The sequence below is a fragment of the Diabrotica virgifera genome, chromosome 5 (genome assembly GCF_917563875.1).
Source record: "Diabrotica virgifera virgifera chromosome 5, PGI_DIABVI_V3a".
Classification (NCBI taxonomy): Eukaryota; Metazoa; Arthropoda; class Insecta; order Coleoptera; family Chrysomelidae; genus Diabrotica; species Diabrotica virgifera.
The window spans coordinates 29,662,594-29,683,509 of NC_065447.1; the positions used below are offsets into that span (position 1 = coordinate 29,662,594).

Genomic DNA, 20,916 nt, shown 5'->3' on the forward strand with positions numbered 1-20,916 from the left:
GCATATAAAAGATTATTATAAATTCTAAATCGAATATGGAAGAAAAAAATATGACCCAAAGAATGGTCAAATGCAGTAACTTTTTTAGTGCACAAGAAGGGGAATATAAGCGACTGTCAGAACTATGGAGGCATATTAATATTATGCGTGATAGCAAAACTATACGAAATTAGAATAAAAAGAAAAATTGGAATAAAAGAAGAACATAAACTAGCGGACGTCCAAAGCTGATTCAGAAAAGGACAAAAGACACAAGATCATAATATTCACCGTGCAACAAGTAGTAGAGAGAGCGTTAAAAAAGTATACATAAGCCTTATAGAGATGGAAAAATCATTCGATTAAATCGAAAAAAAAAAATATAATGAGTTGAAAAATTCTGAAAAGAGAAGTACGGCAAGGTCAAAGAAAACCTGGTGGGAGATTCTTACCCAGGGCAGCTTTGTGAAGTCCACAGATATTAGTATAAACGGCCATTTGCAAATACAAAAATAAGAAAAATTATAAGTTAGCGATGAAAAGAAAACTAGGCAATAAATGGATTATTCACAAAGCTGTAGCCAAAATAATGTACACACATGCATAAACTGTGGATTTTATGCACGTCTAGTAAATACTAAGATCAATTTTTTAAAATAATAAAATCGATTTATTAAAACTAGTCACATAAAACAAAACAACAACCAATAAATCACAACCATTCATAACAAAAATCAACTGAATCACATTTTTATTATGGCACTTAATGTCCCTTTTTGAATCCCCACTTCTTGTGATCTTCGTGTCCACCCTTCTTTCCATATTTGTGGTCGTGGTGGTAGTGGTCATCATGTCCACCAGCTTTCTTATGACCAGCAGATTCATGGTAGTGGGATCCCTTCTCGTGACCTCCCTTCTTGCCGTAGTGGTCTTCGTGGTGTCCTCCCTTCTTGTGACCTCCTTTCTTGTGGCCTCCCTTCTTGTATCCGTCTTCGTGGTGATGTCCACCGTGTTTTTCGTGATGGCCGGAGGAGTGATCTTCATCGAAGAAGTGTTTTTCTTTCTTGTGTTCGTCTAGTTTATGTACGTCGTGTCCTCCTTTGGTGCTGTGGCCCTTTTTGTAAGATCCCTTTTCACCGTATTTGTGTCCTTTCTCGCCCTTTTCTCCTTTGTGGTGTTCGGCGTGGTAGCCATCGTCGTGGTGGTGCTTCTTCTTGTGACCGCCGTGTTCTTCGTAGTGTTTCTTGTGGCCTTCTTTGTCGTGATGGCCCTTGGATCCTTTTTCGTGGTGATGGTGACCCTTGTAGCCTTTGTCGCCCTTTTCACCGTGGCTGCTGTGGTGGTCAGAATGGCCCTCGTGACCGCCTCCCTTTTTCCATTTGTGACCGTGCCCGGACGCCGCTGATTCCAAATCACTACTAACTTCACGTTTGTCTCGACTGATTTCACGAGATTGAGTTAGAGTAACTCCCACTAAAGCCACTAAAGCGAGGACGAAAAGTCCTTTGTAGGTATTCATATTGATGTGAATACTTAAACTGAGACGTTGATACTGTTTCGGTTGAGGTGCTATTGGCTTTTATACGATGTTTCTTAAATTTTTTATTTTAACCGATAATGAAATGATTAACAAATTGTCTATTGCATCTGTAGCACTTGGCAACAGGTAATTGTGTGGGTAATACGGTGCGAAATTATTCGGGCGCAATATTTTGTAAATAATAGTGCAATAATTAATTAACTTGCCTACTATAGTTTCAATGCTCTACTGAAAAAAAAAACGACTAAAAACAGTGCCTAAAATTATTATTGATATTTAGACTTTGGTGAAATAAATATAATGAGAGATAATAACTTAAAAACATAACAAAAATAAGTCAAATATAATTTTTTTGATTTATTAGCTAGTTACTGTTATAAATCCCTGATCGACAGAAAAAAAAGCGGTGTTGCCAAGCATTTTAAAAATCACCGCATATTATAATAAAATTATTTTAAAACGATAACCAGATAATTAATTTAAAGATTGTGTTTAAAGCTACAAGCACTGCTAAAAACTGAGGTGTCTGAAGGGTCGATCTGTAGCTTTTTTCCGCGGTCTGTATTTAAAAAAAATATTAAAAAAAAACAGGCGAATAAACAAAATGGCGAGCTACTCAACTGATGTTAGTGGTAAAAAGAGAAGAAGTATAAGCCAAGAACATGAACCATTCGGAAACAGCAGAAGGGCAGCAAGAACACCACAAAAAGTGTTTCCATCAGTAAAAATAGATAAAATATTAGACAACTTATTAATAGTCTCTCGTTTTATACCGCTAACCCGGCTTTGGGATTATTGCAGGGTAGTCTGCTATAATATCTAGGGCGTACGGTATACAAAGAAGGTAACAGGGCCAGTGCTACCCTATTATTACCCCTGGTTTTACCCAAGGTATTCATTTTTATTCAGGCTGAGTCGATCTAGTGTCTATAGACATTTAAAAGTGTCTAAGAGTCTAGAGTCTAGATGTTCTCGTCGGCGCTAGGTTTCGAATCCCGGCCTACCTGCGTGGAAGTCAGACATGCTACCACCTGAGCTATCCGGACCCTTATTTTAGAAAACTTACAGAATAATAAAAAGTTCGTTTAGATTACGGTAAATTGATTTATGAAAACGTTTAGCTTTAAACGTTATAAAGCTTTAAACGTTTATCCAAGTGGATTATAAAATTCCAGATCGTTTTTAATCTTATCAGATCATCAGCAGTGAAACATTCTATTTTGTAGTCGAAACTAGCACATTATTTTTTATAATAAACTTTAATATTAGATGGTTTTCAATTAATAATTAAATTTTGAAGCGGTACTAGGTCGATGTTAATAGATTAACTTATGGGGCAACATGGTTCCCTGCTCCAAAAACAAAGGGGTGTTTATCTTATAGTATATAGGGGTGTATAAATTAATTTATTATAACAAAACATAAGCAACTTTGACATTTAATAATGTGTTAGTTAGATGGATCTACTCGAGTTACTTGGGAACAAAAAAAGGATGACGAAAATTGCTCCATGGGAAGCCGAGAAAATGCATTTTTTTAACGTATACCGATTTTGAACTTAAGATTACATTTTCTCCAACCTAATTTTTGATTGGAATTTTGCGATTTTTGGCAATTTTCACTCGTAATGTCGATAGTTGTTTCTATTATAATAAATGTTATGAGAATTTTAAAGATATGTATCGCTAAAACTGTTAAGGTTTCCTAAATAAAGTTAAATTTGTCAATATTCGAAAATAAGGCTGCTCGTCTATTTTATTTTTAAAAATAATTATCTAAGCTAGATACTTCCCTGACATACAAAATCCTTACGTATTACTTGCTCAGATTGTAAAAACCCTTCGTTGTTAATGCAACTCTAAACACAATTCGGATGTCAAAACAGTAAAACGCACCTTTCATACGCATACAATAACCATGTTTATAAACCAAAATAAACCACTTCATAGCAGGTAGATCGTTTGTTGGCATAGCAGGTAGATTGTTTTTTGTTTGTTATGCGTTCGGAGAATGACGATAGCTGATGGAAATTGTATGCGAAGAGTCAGTGTTGTAGGTTTACATTTTTATTCCATTCGTAAAACAGGGAGGTAGTACGCCTAGATAATTTTTAAACGTGAAATAGACGGTTGTCGAATATTGACAAATTTAACTTTATTTCGGAAACCTTAACAGTTTGAGCGATACATTATTAGCAAAAAATGTTGCAAATGGCGTCCCCTATTATCCTTTAAAAAATTTCCATCGACCTACCAAACATCCTGTATACAATCATAAGATTCGATTCCAGCAATAAAATTGCTGGTAAATAACTTTTCCCAAAAAAGGGCTATTCTCCGATAATCTGCCCAGACTTACCTATTTTTTAAATTGTAGGTACTTCTCAATATTTTTGACATTTCAACCAATTTTGTTGTATATTAAATACTACTAAACACTACAAATTGATTATTTTTTCCAAAAATTAAAGAAGAAATTACGTCTCTTTTTAAGAATATCACTAGACTTTTTCAATATGTGTACATTGTTGTGTCGTCCTGCAGATTTTCAGCTCTTATCTTTGTGGTGTATTCTGCAATTTTATTTTTTAAATTTATGAAGGGAGTTAACTACTTCCCACATTTTGGAACTTCTAGTTCTCTAGATCTCTAGTTTGAAAGAATATATTCGATCATAGATCTTTGACCCCCGCTATTTTCAAATGCATATTTGTTTGTTATATTATGTGAGGAAAAGTTGTTCCTTGTATGTAGATTTTTGTATATGGTGTACACCCTATACATTATTCTATTTCGTTTGTACCTTTTTTAGTATCGTATATGGTTGCGTCTGCTGCATGTATGTATGCTATATATTATTATATTGAATTCAGAATTCGATATTGTATAAAAAATAGAATTTTTAATAAACTTGTGAAATTAAATCAAACCAATGAAATAAGTATTTTTGAAAAATTTAAACGCAGAATGAAATATTACACCATTACCGCGTGCAGAAAGTCCCTGAAAACTTCTATAATGTTTATTTTAATAAATTAAAGAAAAATAAACTCTTTGTTTATTCTAAGAAACTTTCAGCCCTTGGTAATAATGTAATCTTTCATTTTGCGTTTATATTTTTCAAAAATTTAATGTATTAGTTTTTTTCAGGATTCGAAAAAATGAATGCAAGAGCATTGGCCCGAAATTTTGCGCCTACGCTCTTAAACTGAATTTTGTCCTTGATTACAGCTGTATTACCCTTATTTGCTGGATAAGATTATTATGAACCTATCTCCTTCTAAAAATTTGACAGCTTTAAATTCCTTTTTACTTACATTTGATAACGATTTGGGTGCCTTTTTCTAGTTCTTTTCACGAGACGTGAGTGACAAGTAAAAGAATAGAAAACAGAATAAATGCAATGGAAATTATGTTTTTGAGAAGAAGCTGTAGACAAAGCTGAGAAATAAAGGAATTAGAGAACTAATGAATGTCAAGGAGATACTAAATTACGAAATAAACAACGAAAATATACAACACATGCGAAGAATGGACGAGACAAGAATACCACTAAGAACATGGAAATGGGGACACCCCATTTGGTTACCAAATAGGGACACCATCCAAGAAGGAGGAAAAGTGGACGTCCTAGATTAGAGTGACCGGACAAATAAAAACAACAAAGGGAAAAAAAGATCTAACTAAGAAAGATATACGACAAAAATAATTGTTAGATATATAAGAGGGGTGGAAATATTAAATAAAATTAACAATGGCTATATTAGAGGTAGTCTAGGGTTGGTATCAATAGTAAATCTAGACCAGGGCGGATCTGTTTTGAGGTGGATGTGAGGCCCGGAACATTAATCAAAAAATTAAAATATTTTTTCTACAACCGTGTTAAAAATGCAATTTTTAGCACTCCATACGAGGGTTAAAAATGCTACTTTAAGGCACTAGTGCTTTAAAAAAATTTTAAGGCACTGCAGTTCGTATTGACCGTATAGGCAATTTTGATGTAATGTCAAAAAAATAAAAAAATGGAATGTCAGTAAAAGTTCAAGTAAAAGTTTTTGTAGATATTGTCCTATAATTACGTTTGTAGAAAAAATATTGTATGATATGCGTGTTAAAAAGTACATTTTTAAGGCACTCATGTGAATTGGAGAACTCGCTATCGCTTATTCTGCAAACTTTCACATGCGTACCTTAAACGTGTACTTTTAACACTTATATCATAAATAACTATTAAAATTTCAATAAACATCGAATTTTTTCTGCTTTCTTTGATTATAACTTTAGAACGATTCATTCTGGAACAAAGTCGTAGGGAAATAAAATAAAGATAATTAACTTTTGTATGATATACGACTGGTTAAAAATGTCTTTAATTATTACCTTTTCTGCAAAATAGCAATAAATACAAAATAAGGGGGCAAAATAATTCTATTTTTGTTCAGTGTTTTTCAACCAATTTGGTTGCACTTAGAACCTTAGTAATTCGCTTAAAAAATTCTTATAACATACTTAAACCGTTCACCAAATTTCATTAAAATCAACCTAATAGATTTTGCGTAATAATTTTGCAATCTGTTTTTAAAAAAGTTCAAAATTTTTAAAAACTTTCTGAACAAAAAGTAGACGATTTAGAAGTTGGCTAATTTTTTTACATATAAATAGGTGCTCTACCTATCTAACACACTTTACAGAATTAAAATCGTTTTATTTAGGCAGCCTCAGCAACGCTTTAAAGTGATAAACAATTTTTTGGTTTATAAACAAATTAGTGCTGTCGCCAGGAGGGGATGCAACGGCCTCCTGTATTTAGATGGACTTACCCAAGTTTTTTTATGTACCTATTTTGGCCCGTAGAACACGAATTTTTTGGGTAACAGTTGATCCGGATGTTGATAAGATTGTTAAAAATAAAGAACTCTAGGAATTACATAACAGCAATTTTTCGCAAAACTAAATAATTTTTTTTATTTCTTGGGTAATTCTAAGCTAAAAATGTTTTATGTTCTACAAGTTTTTTCGTAGGATGCATAGTTTTCGAGATAAATGCGGTTAAATTTTCAAGAAATCGAAAATTTGCAATTTTTGAACCCGAATAACTTTTGATTAAAAAATAAAAAACATTTTTGCTGACAGCAGTTGAAAGTTTAAGTCAAATTATACCTGTTTTTATTGTTTGCATAGCTAAAAATAAATTTTTTTATTTTTATACAAAGCCATTTATTTATAAGCCAAAAAATTGTTTATAATTTTAAAACATTGCTGAGAACTCTTAAATAATCCGATTTTAATTCTGTGAAGTGTATTAGATAGGTAGAGCGCCTCTTTATATGTAAAAAAATTAGCCAACTTCTAAATGGTCTACTTTTTGTTCAGAAAGTTTTTAAAAAATTTGAACTTTTTTAAAAAAATTTAGGTTGCAAATTTGGTAGACTGTTTAAGTATGTTATAAGAATTTTCTAAGCGAATCACTAAGGTTATAAGTGCCACCAAAGTGGTTAAAAACATTTAATAATAACAGGCTTATTTTGCCCCCTTATTTTGTATTTATTGCTAAATTGCAGAAACGGTAATACTTTAAAACATTTTTAACTAGTCGTATATCATACAAAATTCAATTATCTTTATTTTATGTCTTTACGACTTTGTTCCAAAACGAATAGTTTTACAGTTAGAAGCAAAGAAAGTAGAAAAAAATCGATGTTTTTTTCGAAATTTTTTATATTATAATTTTTTTATTAATGTTCCGGGCATATTTGAGAAGGAGCATAAGTCAATTATTATTATAGAAGGTGTCACCTAACTTTATCTGCAAAAATCCGAATGCCACCTCTCACATCCAAAAATAGACGTTTTTTCACAGATCAGTCCTGGTCTAATCATAGGTTGAGATGGTTAGAGCATGTTGAATGTTGACATCAATATTAGTTGCAAGATCCTGAGAGAAGTAGCAAGATAAAGAAAATCTGGTGAGAGATCTGGCTGACTGCTCACTCAGGACATTCTGTGAAGTTGATACACAGATATTAGTATAGACAACCATTTATAAATAAAAAGAAGAAACTTTATTGGATGGCAATGAAAAGAAAACTATTCAATTGAAGGATTATCGAAAAATCTGTAGCCAAATTAATGTGTACACATCCATAAATCTTGGATTTTATGTACTAGGTCTGGATCCCGCGTATGAAAAAAAAGTTGATTAATAGCAAGCTGAAAATATGTTAATAGCTTAAGGGTGTCTAGTCGGACAAACTTTGACATATGGGAACACTGGAACAGGGGAAGTTTTAATTGTGGAACAGGTTAAAAATTTGGAACGGTCAGACCAAGAAAACGGCACATGTATTTTGTCCGACAGAACAGACTTAAACTCTCCGAATAGAGATAAAACTCTCATGCAAAAATCATACTGCTATTTATCACCAAATGGACGTACGTTTTAATGAGTGGAACATGTAGAATATGTCAAATGACAGGAATTATGACAGGTGATAAATAGCAGTCTGATTTTGTATGAGAGTTTAATCTCTGTTCGAAGAGTTTAAGTCTGTTCTGTCGGACAAAATAAATGTGCCGTTTTCGTGGTCTGACCGTTCCAAATTTTTAACCTGTTCCACAATTAAAACTGCCCCTGTTTCAGTGTTCCCATATATCAAAGTTTATCTGACTAGACACCCTTAGCTCTTAACAAATTTTCAGCTTGCTATTAATCAACTTTTTTTTTCATACGTGGGATCCAGAACTATACGTTTAGTATTGGTAAATTAGAAAATAACAAGATAAATTTTTTAAAATAATAAAATCGTTTTATTAAAACTAGTCACATAAAACAGAACAACAACCAATAAAACACAACTATTCTTAACAAAAATCAACTGAATCACATTTGTAGTTTGGTACTTAATGTCCCTTTTTGAATCCCCACTTCTTGTGGTCTTCGTGTCCACCCTTCTTTCCATATTTGTGGTCGTGGTGGTAGTGATCATCGTGTCCACCGGCTTTCTTGTGACCAGCAGATTCATGGTAGTGGGATCCCTTCTCGTGACCTCCCTTCTTGCCGTAGTGGTCTTCATGGTGTCCTCCCTTCTTGTGGCCTCCTTTCTTGTGGCCTCCCTTCTTGTATCCATCTTCGTGGTGATGGCCTCCGTGTTTTTCGTGATGGCCGGAGTCGTGGTCTTCATCGAAGAAGTGTTTTTCTTTCTTGTATTCGTCTAGTTTGTGTACGTCATGTCCTCCTTTGGTGCTGTGACCCTTTTTGTAAGATCCCTTTTCACCGTATTTGTGTCCTTTCTCACCCTTTTCTCCTTTGTGGTGTTCAGCGTGGTATCCATCGTCGTGGTGGTGCTTCTTCTTGTGACCTCCGTGTTCTTCATAGTGTTTCTTGTGGCCTTCTTTGTCGTGATGGCCCTTGGATCCTTTTTCGTGGTGATGGTGACCTTTGTAGCCTTTGTCGCCCTTTTCACCGTGGCTGCTGTGGTGGTCAGAGTGGCCCTCGTGACCGCCTCCCTTTTTCCAATGGTGACCGTGCCCGGACGCCGCAGTTTCCAGATCACTACTAACTTCACGTTTGTCCCGACTGATTTCACGAGATTGAGTTAGAGTAACTCCCACTAAAGCCACTAAAGCGAGGACGAAAAGTCCTTGGTAGGTATTCATCTTGATGTGAATACTGAAACTAAGACGTTGATACTGTTTCGGTTGAGGTAGTAGTGGCTTTTATACGATTTTTCTTTAAGTTTTTGTTTCAGCCGTTAGTGAAATGATTAACAAATTGTCTATTATGTCTATTGCATCTGCGGTAACTTTCACTGTTGTCATTTTTTTATCTTCTGATGTAATTTTATTGAATTAAAGTGAATAAATTTAATATTACTAATTTGTCCAGTTGACTGCATTCTAGTTTTTTGGTCAATTACACTGTTTTGAGATTATTTACATAATTCGTACAATTTGATGACGGTCGATACTAAAGGTGTTTTTTTTATTGGGTTTGCCCATCAAAGCGTGAAGATCTAAATGTGTCAATTTATTACCAGGTTAGCATTAAATATTTCTATTAATGCTAATAATAGCTAATAATAATATGGATTATACGGTTATAATGGTTTTATTTTTATACGGGTGTTTAAATATTAAAATGTACTTTGAACAGACCGATTTTAGATAAAATATATTTTATTATTATGCAAAACGTAAAATATAAATGGTAGATACCTATATACAAGAAGGTAATAGTAAAATCAAGTAAATATGAGGAAATGAGAAAGCAAAGCCGAATATTAACAGATTTCAGTAAATAAAAAAACAAAGCAAATTTTCAGATTATCGAAATTCCCACGAGAACATAATCTCATCTGAAGATTTCTACCAGGAAAATGAACTACATAATAATAGACAACAGCGAAAAGACTGTCAAAAATATAAGGAATTGAAGAGGTTTTCGATTCAAATCATTTTGTTGTAGGTACATGCAAAACTGAAACTAAAAGTACCCCAAGCAAAGAACAACAAAAACCAAAGAAACTTTTTTTAAATAAATTAATGGCACTGGCAAAGGCACAGGTTAGTGGGGCATGTTTGAAAATAAATCAAGAGAAATAGTCCAGGAACCGAAGCTTTTCACCTCGAAATTTTTACAGAATGGATTGATTTTCTTGAAAATTTGAGAATAAGTAGTGGATAGTCCAAGGATCAAAATCTATATGATGCTGAAAGGCGCTTTTACCATGGGGGTGGTTGCCAACCCATCTCGGGGGTGGAAATTTTTTAATATATTTTGACCGCAAAAGTTAATAAAATAGTTCATTCTAAGCAAAAAATGTTCTATAAGTTTTTTTTGATAAAATTAATAGCTTTCGATTTATTCGCTATCGAAAGTGTTAGTTTTACATACAAAAATCAATATTTTTTGATATAGGTAAGTACTCATTTACGACTTACTCAATTTTTGCCGTAGAAATATTTTTTTTAAACCAAGCAAGCTCTTGGAAATTAAATAACCTACAATTTCATATTTAAACATTGTTTCGTATCTCTGATACTAATCTTTCTATTCTGAAGAAAATGGCATTTTTTACCAAACTACAAAAATTCGTTATTGGCTTTTAACTCCATTTTTTTAAAAATTAATTATTCTAAGCCAGTCAAACTTCTAGAATATATTAATAATACATACCTAAATAAGACTGAATAAGGCCAATGACTAACAACATCGCTAACTTACATTATTGTGCTTCCAATTGGATTTCCCATTTTTTTTAAATATCGAGTGTTTTACCGCAACTTTTTTATTTTTTTTTTTCTAGAACGTTTGGTAAAAAATAATTTTGTAGATTTTTACAAGGTATATATGGTTATTAATATTAAATCCATTTAGAAACCTCAGTAGCAAAAAGAGGCGACTTTGAAAGGGTTAGTAAAGGTGGCTTTTGCATGTTATCACAAGTTTTAATTGTCAACAGCTCACTCAATTTTTTCCGCAGAAAAAATTTTTGGAAACCAGGCTCTTGCGAATTAAATAATCTACAATTTAATTTTCAAACATTTTTCGTATCTCTGATACTAATCTTTCTATTCTGAAGAAAAGGGCATTTTTACCAAACTACAAAAATTCGTTATTCCCCTTTAACCACATTTTTTTGGTCAATGACTAGTTTTAATTAGGGTGGTGATTAGAAGATTGTTTCCAATTACTTTTTCGCTGAAAAAATAGGGACTGAAATTCCTTTCATTATAAGTCACTTATATAATTTTTGAGCTAGAAATTGTTTTTGTATTTCAAAATACATTCATAATGAGATATTTTTCAATACTTTAAATTATATTAGTTTGAACAAGCTAACCTCGAAATATGCATAGTTTATCCGTCTTTTGACTTTGAAACTACAATATTTAGCATTTGACGAAGAAAAGCTAACCTAACATATAATAAGGTATAACTCGATTACTATTGGTCTTAAAGAAAATGAAAAATAAACCGTTTTGTTTATTTTTTCAAAAGGTAACTTTTGCACTCAAAATATAATTAAAAATTTCCACCTCCGAGATGGGGTGGCAACCACCCCCATGGTAAAAGCGCCTTTCGGCATCGTATAGATTTTGATCCTTGGACTATCCACAACTTATTCTCAAATTTTCAGGCAAATTGATCCATTCTGTAAAAATTGCGAGGTTTTGACCTGCTATTTTAAGTTTCATTACTTGGACTAATTCAGACCAAAAATATTTAACTTAGGTTTAGATATATTTAAAGGATATTATTCATTGGAATAATACTCTACATGTCATCAGCTTCATTGTCAGAGAAAGTTAATGTGTTAAATGGATGAGTATCTGCATCGGCCTCTGCATGGGCGACATCCTAATGAAGTCAGCTAAAACTATGTCGACAAAACATATCGAAGTGTTGGTTGACATCAGGAAATTTGTTTTCTGGAACATCCATTCAGGATCAGGTTAGTGCAACCAAAAATTACCTGAAATATTTCGTCAAAGACTCTCTGGTCTTAGACGACAAATAACGATATACCAAGCCTAAGAGATCTTCTCCAAGTCAGTCATCTTTCTTATTATCAATACATCCCCGACAGTGTGCCCGACAGACCGCACGGATCTCACAGACTAACCAGTGATGCATAATAGACTATTCGCATACTAGTAAATTAAACAATTAGACAACCAACGCTAATTAGTGTTGCAATACAACAATAATAATCTGCGTGTTAAGTATAACGCAAATATCGCCAAGTAGAGAGATGTGGAAATTCATGGAAATGTCCCAGACATGTTCAATTGGAGACAAATCAGGTGATCGTGGTGGCCACGATCGTGGTGGCCAAGGTAATTACACCCCATACCCCTACAATAGAATAGAAAGAGAAAATAGCTGTAGCCTTACTAATACATCAAAGAGATCAAAATCAGATAAAAAAGTATTAGTACGTATCAGAAAGGATTGTAACAAAAAAGTTGGACAAAAAAGAATGGAGATGGAACAACTGAACATCATCTGCGTATATGCCGCTAAAAACAACAAGCCTTAGACAAGAGAAACAGTTTATGACTAATTACAACAAGTAGTAGACAAAGTCAGCGGAAAGATCATACCATTGGGGGAGTTTAAAGCTCCAATGGGCAACCCAAGTAGTATCCGGAATTAAGCAAAAACAGAGAGAATGTCAAAAACAAAAATGGAGAACTGATGATAAACTTTTGCACAAATATGGAAGTTAATATAAAAACACATTTTTACAACAACACAAATATACATTAAATAGTATCCCTATCATAGATTAGCCTAGTTTATGTAAAATAAGAATCGTCATGAAATACTTCACACCCAAGAGAGCGGCACCACCACAAGCAAAAATCAGAGCCGAAGCACTAAATATGGAATCCAATGAATACTTATGTATACAGAAAAATAATCGAGAGAAGATTTCTGAGAATGAAATACTAGAAAACGATAACATCGGGGCAAGCTGGGAAAAACTCAAAAATAATATCATTATTAACGCTGATGAGAGATGCATCAACTCAAAAACCAATCCATGGGTCGTCAAACCAATAATGTCCTGTAGTCTGGGCTGATTATCGGAGACGGAGAATAGGCCATTTTTGGGAAAAGTTATTTACCAGCAATTTTATTGCTGGAATCGAAGCTTATGATTATATATATATTAATAATATAGGTATGCAAAGTCCGCAGATAGTGTGCTACTTTTTTTATAAACAAAATGGCGCCCGAAAATCGTGTTTTTTTCAATTATTGCTCTATAACTCCGAAGATTTTAACTTTACAACTAAAACACTCAAATAAAAATTCACCGCAATTAAATTCTGCATAGAAATATGTATTTTCAGATCTGCTACGATGAAAATTTTCCTCGGAAAATGCGGGTTTTCCCAACAAAATCTTTAATTTTCAAATAAAGTTTTAAATAAGTAATTATCTACCAATAATTAAATAATTTGGTGATTTAAAAGCCTTCTTGGTTTAGATTATAGTTGCAGAAGCTGGTGAAAATGGAACGAATATTTTAGCAACAATTCAAATGTTAATTTATAATTTACGGTCGCAATAATAACCAAAATAATTATGATACACTGATCAAACTTTAAAATCTCATAAACATGAGATGCCTATTTAACATTTTGTCGACAAAATATACATTTTTTATTTTTTTGCATAATCTTTAAATATTTAAAAAAAATAGTTATAAACAAATTCCTGTTTCTCATAAAGTTTTTACTAAATTCTAATTTTACAAAATAGTTAAAATTCGTATTTGAAGTATCTTGAAAATGAATGCTTTAAAACTTTTAAGCAACCATTTGCAAAAAAGTTATGAAACAGCAAAATAAACATAAGATTACTACGTTGTTTATAATTTTTTTAATTCTTTAAAAGCGTAAAAGTGAGTTTAAAGTACAAGCTAATTATTTGCAAAAAATATCGAATAATAGTTTAATGGTTATATTTTAATTAAAGATTATAAATATATTTTTTTGTAATTTATACGCGCGAAAGTAGAGTAATAGAGTACTGTAGCTAAAATTTTCACTCGATGCGACGACCGTCGCGCGACGTACAGTATTTCTCATGATCATCTTTCAGTGCGTCACAGTTTTTCGATTTATTTCTAACGCATTAAATTGTATGTGACAGAAAAAAAGGCACGCCGGTGCTTATATTTCGTCGGTGACATTTTTATAACATTTATTCTAGTTATTCTAGTTGTCGATAAATGGCGCCATAATAAAAAAATAATTTTTTTTAATTAGATAATAATATTACAAATATAATCTGTATAATTTATAAGACTATACAAATCAAAGAAAATATCATTTATAAATGCAAGAAACGCATTTGATTTGTTTTCATTCCAAATTGAAAATAAAATGTGACAACTGTCAGATTTAACTAAAATGTCATGTTAGAATAAATGTCATAAATGTGTATTATCACGGACTTACCCTTTTTCCTATCATTTGTTACTAAACCTTACCTATCATTTCTTACGCACTGAAAAATGATCATGAAAATTATAGTACACTTAATAAATAAAATTATATTATTATGTATGCTGCGTGTCAGTCGCTTCGAGTGAACATTTTAGCTCCGGCTCTGTATCAAGCCTACTTTCGCGCTAAAAATTACAAGAAAAGTATTTTTAATCTTTGATTAAAATATAACCATGGAACTAATATTTGATATTCTTTGTGAGTAATTAGATTGTACCACAGACTCACTTTTAAGCTTTGAAACAAATAAAACAAATTATAAACGACGGAGCAATCGTATATTTATTTTGCTGTTTCATAACTTTTTTGCAAATGGTTGGAAATTTTTTTTAAAGCATTCATTCTTAAGACCTTTGAAATACGCATTTTAAGTATTTTTTAAAATTAGAATATAATAAACAATTTCGGAGAAATGTTAATTTGTTATAACTATTTTTTTTAACATTTAAAGATTATGCAAAACAATGAAAAATTTATATTTTGTCGACAAAATATTAAATAGGCATCACATCTTTATAATCTTTCTAAGTTTGATTAATGTCTCATGATTATTTTGGTTGTTATTGCGACTGTAAATTGTTAATTAACAATTGAATTGTTGCTAAAATATTCGTTGAATGTTCACCGGCTTCTGCAATTATAATCTATACCAAGAAAGCTTTTATTTCGCCAAGTTATTTATTTATTGAAAAATAATTACTTCCCCAAAAAATTTATTTGAAAATTCGAGATTTTGTTGGGAAAACCCACATTTTCCGAGGAAAATTTTCGTCGAAGCAAATTGGAAAAAACATGCCTCTATATAGAATTAAATTGGGGTGAATTTTTATTTGAGTGTTTTGGTGTAACGTCAAAATCTGCGGAGTTATAGACCAATAATTAAAAGAAAAACACGATTTGGGGGCGCCATTTTGTTAATAAAAAAAGTAGCACACTATCTGCGGACTTTGCATACCTATATTATTAATATATATGATCATACCTAATATTCGATTCCAGCAATAAAATTGCTGGTAAATAACCTTTCTTTGTACTTTACTAAATAGACCAGCGTATTATAACTATTTTTTTTTTCAAAATTTAAAGATTATGCAAAAAATCGAAAAATGTATATTTTGTCGATAAAATATTAAATAAGCATCTCATCTCTATAATTTTTATAAGTTTGATCAATGTATTATGATTATTTTGGTTATTATTTCAATCGTAAACTGTTAATTAACAATTGAATTGTTGCTAAAATATTCGTTTAGCTTTCACCGGCTTCTGGAATTACAATCTATACCAAGAAAGCTTTGATGTCACTAAGTTATTTAATTATTGATTAATAATTACTTACCTAAAACTTTATTTGAAAATTAGAGTTTTTGTTGGGAAAACCCGCATTTTCCGAGGAAAATTTTCGTCGGAGCAAATCGGGAAAAACATATCGCTATGCAGAATTTATTTGCGGTCAATTTTTATTTGGGTATTTTGGTTGTAAAGTTAAAATCTTCGGAGTTATAGAGCAATAATTGAAAAAAATACGATTTGTCGGCGCCATTTTGTTTATAAAAAAAGTTGCACACTATCTGCGGACTTTGCATACCTATATTATTAATATATAGGATCTTATAATTCCATTCCAGCATTAAAATTGCTGGTAAATAACTTTTCCATGAATTTTGCTAATTAGCCCAGAGTACTGACACAGACAAGACAAAAAGAATTCTTAGGAACAGCAGAGAGAAAAATCGATGGGAAGACACTAAGGGACAGATATAGAAGTACAGATTTACGACGGAGATGCAAGGAGAACATTAAGGAGTAGATAGAAAGAGAAGAGTAGCATGAAACGATCATAAATATGCCTAATAATAGGGAAAAAGCCTAATGACAAAACAAATGGGGTATTAAAGAAGACAAGAGACGGTACCCCAGTAAGAAAACGATCAGTGGGAAGATCACGAAAACGATGGAATGAAAATTTATTGGAGGCACACTATCTGGAGTCATGTCAATACAAAAATAAAAAAAATATTTTTTGAAACTGTTATTGTTAGCTTATTTTATTGTGTCGACTTTTGTTAAATCTACTCTACAGCTTTCGTACAGCTAAAGTGTACTTTTTAAAATTGACGTAAAACATTTTTAATTGTTTAATAATTATCGTATTTACTCAATATCGTTATCTTAAAATTAGCTCAAAAAATTAGAAAAATAAATGGATAACAATTAAATATTATTAACTATTTTGTATTGTTGCAGGTAAGGATAAATTGGTTCTATGAATAAATAGAAACAAAGCTTCTGAAAAGTAAGTATTACATTCTAAAAGCCTATTAAAATTGTGAACACAGCAAATATTTAGAGTTCTACCGACGCTACAAACTGACGCTATCTTAACACTTTGGACAGACAACACCTACAGTAGGAAAAATGAAATGCATTCATTTTTCCGACTGTATTTTCGACTAGTTAATAACTTTCACAAACAAAATTTAGGCATAAGTTCACCCCTATCTGCATTGTTTGCAGATCTATGTATAAGCCAAACAACTCACAGTATGGTGGAGATATGTAGACTATGTGGCCCTCTATTGGAGGTCGCACACTAGAAGCATTGAATAAATTTGTGATGGACATTGACAGTAAACAAGAATCAGTCAAGTTCTCAATGGAACAAGAAAACAATTTACGTCTTTTTCTGAAAGTTTTAATCACAAAAAAGGATACAAAATATAGTAACCAAAGTCTATAGAAAACCAACCTCCACTTACAAATATAGTAGAAAACTACTCAAACTACAACGTAAAAATGGAAAGGAAATTATCACATTATTTTATGAGAGAATCCAAAAAACATATAGGTCTGGATCCCGCGTATGAAAAAAAAAAGTTGATTAATAGCAAGCTGAAAATTTGTTAATAGCTTAAGGGTGTCTAGTCAGATAAACTTTGATATATAGGAACACTGAAAAAGGGGCAGTTTTAATTGTGGAACAGATTAAAAATTTGGAGCGGTCAGACCACGAAAACGGCACATTTATTTTGTCCGACAGAACAGACTTAAACTCTCCGAACAGAGATTAAACTCTCATGCAAAAATCAAACTGCTATTTATCACCTGTCATAATTCCTGTTATTTGACACATTCTACATGTTCCACTCATTAAAACGCCCATTTGGTGATAAATAGCAGTCTGATTTTTGCATGAGAGTTTAATCTCTGTTCGGAGAGTTTAAGTCTGTTCTGTCGGACAAAATACATGTGCCGTTTTCGTGGTCTGACCGTTCCAAATTTTTAACCTCTTCCACAATTAAAACTTCCCCTGTTCCTGCGTTCCCATATATCAAAGTTTGTCCGACTAGACACCCTTAAGCTATTAACAAATTTTCAGCTTGCTATTAATCAACTTTTTTTTAATACGCGGGATCCAGACCTAATACTGTAATGAAAATGCTTTTAAACAAAGGTTTTAACAAAAAATTTTTACCAGTTGTCATTTACAAACAAGTTGTTCACAATATTGAAGAAAGGAACCAAAAAACACCGTAAGCATTCCAGAAATGCTCACAAGACGAAATTTAAGGATAACAACAATATCCTATTATATAAAGGTAGGGTTACCATACGTCCGGATTTCGTCTGGACAGTCCGGATTTGAAAGACATGTCCAGATTGGCGTCCGGATATGAGAAATGTCCGGATTTTTTCTTTACTAAAAAAATGGAAGATACTTGTCACAACGGTGGAAAATTTCATTCTGTCTGAATCAAATAGTTAAGGCTGCAAGGTGATCCTACCTGGAAAGAGATGGAAGAGAGCGCTTTAACTATAGTCAGCGTTGTACCGAATTCTGTCAATGTGGATGAATTATTTGATGAGCACTTGTCACTTCTCCAAGTTCTAAAAAAGCTGAAACCTAAATGGACTTTACTACGTAAAGAAGAAACCCCAAGCACTCATGACAAATAGCAAAAAATATTTGAAGCATTTTCTAAAAGCAACGTTTCCTTTACGAATATTTTTAAAACATGTAGTGGAATTCATCTTGGTACTTCGGCTCCTGCTGAAGGTATCTTTTCGATGATGAATTTTATATGGACGGCTGGAAGAGGAAGATTATCTCTGCCTGTTGTAAAGCAGCTTGTCAATATTAAAGAAAATTCCGTAATGTCATGTTCCGAATTCCATGACAAAATAAAAAATGACAAGCCACTTTTGAGAAAAATGATGTCTTCTGAAAAGTACGAAAGAAGAACAGATGAAAAACAACCTGTCGCTGGGCCCAGTACACACTAAGCATTTCGCATATATGTACAATGTAGAGGTAGCAACACAGTCAAATTCACATTTTACATTTTCTACAACTCCTTGGACTAGCCCTTTCCGGATTTGGCCCTAATAAATTATGGTAACCCTATATAAAGGACATGTCAGAAAAATGAAAGAAGATAAGAAATGAATTTCTTCTTCTTCTTCCAGGGCCTTCTCCTAATCGGAGGTTGGATATCATCATCACTATCTTTACTCTATCTACCACTGCTCTGAAGAGTTCTATAGAACTGCATTTAGATCAGTCCCTTAAATTCTTCAACCATGACACTCTTCTTCTTCCTATACTCCTTCCGCCTTTTATTTTTCCCTGTATTATCAATCTTAGCATTTCATATCGCTGTCCCCTCATTATGTGTCCCAGATATTGTAACTTTCTTATTCTTATTATGCTTATTATTTCGCATTCTTTGTCCATTTCTAGAAATACTTCCGTGTTCGTTTTCTTGTGTCCATGCTATTCTAAGCATCCTTCTGTAACACCACATTTCAAATGACTGTAGCTTATTTATGTGTTCTTGCTTCAATGTCCAGCTTTCAAGTCCATATTGCAGTATCGTACAACACGTAGCATCTCAAAGCTCTTACTCTCGGTTCTAATCCAAGGTCTTTGTTGCAGAGAATTGTTTTCATTTTTACAAACGCATTTCTTGCTATTTCTATCGTGGTCCTATTTCTGTTATTTGATCATTTTGCTCTGAAATCCAGGTTCCTAGGTACAGTGAAACCCCGATAAGTCCGCCTTCGATAACCCGGAAGTTCGGCTAATCCGGACCGATTTTCATCAGACAAAACAATATTTTTTTCACTTTGACTGAGTTTTTTACCAAGAAATAAACAATACTGTATACAACTGTACGTATGTTTAGATGTACTGTGCATATGTATTTAATGTTTTTGCAATTATAATGTGTATTTGTTTATTATTTATATGTATTTTATTAATTTTTACCATATTCCCCGGCTAACCCGGATTTTCCATAACCCCGATTGGCCGCGGTCCCGATTAATCCGACTTATCGATGTTCCACTGTATTTGTATTTATCAACCCTATCTATCGGTGCATTTCCCAAATGTATGCTTGTTCGTATGTTTGTTTTCTTAGTTATTATCATGTATTTAGAAATGAATACAAAATCACAATCAAATTTAAAACAACCAATACACTAAGACCTATTCTGTGCAAAATCAAGCATAACAACACACAAGGGAGATCAAACAACTGCATCTACAAAATACCCTATGTATGCCACAATTTCTGTGTGGAAGAAACTGCAAGACCACTAAATGTAAGTATAAACGAGCATGAAACCTACATCAAGAACAAAGACTTCGGGAAAGCACAGATATGCAAATATGCTTGGTATAGTAAGCACAAAGTACAACGGAAAGATGAATCAATATTCATAAAAGAAACATACATGAAAAAGATACAAATCAAAGAAGTAGCTCCAGTGGCGCACCGAGAATTTTCCTCTGGGAGGGGTTGGCTTGGACACCGAACTTTTTTTGTATTGTTTGTGAAACACAAGTTACATTTTCCTGTAGGCGAGGATATAAAGCATTACGTTATGAAACCTTTTGCGTTCGATTCGAGAGAGCATTAGGAAAATTCTTTAATGCTCGGCATGAGGTACAAATAAAAATTGAATTGTTGTAAACATATTGATGAAACAGTTCGTGAAGTATGCTTTTTGCGAACGCACGCGATGTTTAGAGCACGAGCGACAGCGGGGCGAGTGCTATACATCGCGTAAGTTCGCAAAAAGTACTTCACGCACAGTTTCATACAATATTTTATCTACGATAAACAAATAAAAAACTGTAACTCTTCGTCACTGGAATTAATTTCTATTCTACAATTTTTAGAACTTTGACATTTAAAAACTCTAACTTCTTTCAAACCACAAAACTGTCAAAACTTTTGTTGTAATTTATTGCTCATTATGTCATCACCATGACAACGCGAATGTTAAGGATATTTGATTATATGAAAGTGTGCGAAAAAGTAAATCCCATTTAAAATACATTGTTACTTCACGCACGGCTATCTATAA

The 20,916-nt window shown here is 32.7% G+C and overlaps 3 protein-coding genes across 7 annotated transcripts in view; 1 reads left to right on the top strand and 2 right to left on the bottom strand.

The window, feature by feature from the left end:
- The window catches only part of LOC114334761 (uncharacterized), a 601,548-nt gene that overhangs the window by 415,948 nt on the left and 164,684 nt on the right, over positions 1-20,916 (top strand). The gene's annotated exons all lie outside the window — the stretch shown is intronic.
- LOC114334806 (histidine-rich glycoprotein-like) lies at positions 608-1,961 on the bottom strand. Its single transcript, XM_028284907.2, has one exon. It carries the CDS (start codon positions 1,496-1,498, stop codon positions 743-745), a length of 756 nt encoding a protein of 251 aa, XP_028140708.1. The 5' UTR covers positions 1,499-1,961; the 3' UTR covers positions 608-742.
- LOC114334798 (histidine-rich glycoprotein-like) lies at positions 8,311-9,218 on the bottom strand. The gene has a single exon (XM_028284895.2). It carries the CDS (start codon positions 9,172-9,174, stop codon positions 8,419-8,421), a length of 756 nt encoding a protein of 251 aa, XP_028140696.1. The 5' UTR covers positions 9,175-9,218; the 3' UTR covers positions 8,311-8,418.

Bases quoted from the DNA above. Each gene is read 5' to 3' on its own strand.
- LOC114334806 (XM_028284907.2), bottom strand. From the start codon at position 1,498: ATGAATACCTACAAAGGACTTTTCGTCCTCGCTTTAGTGGCTTTAGTG.
- LOC114334798 (XM_028284895.2), bottom strand. From the start codon at position 9,174: ATGAATACCTACCAAGGACTTTTCGTCCTCGCTTTAGTGGCTTTAGTG.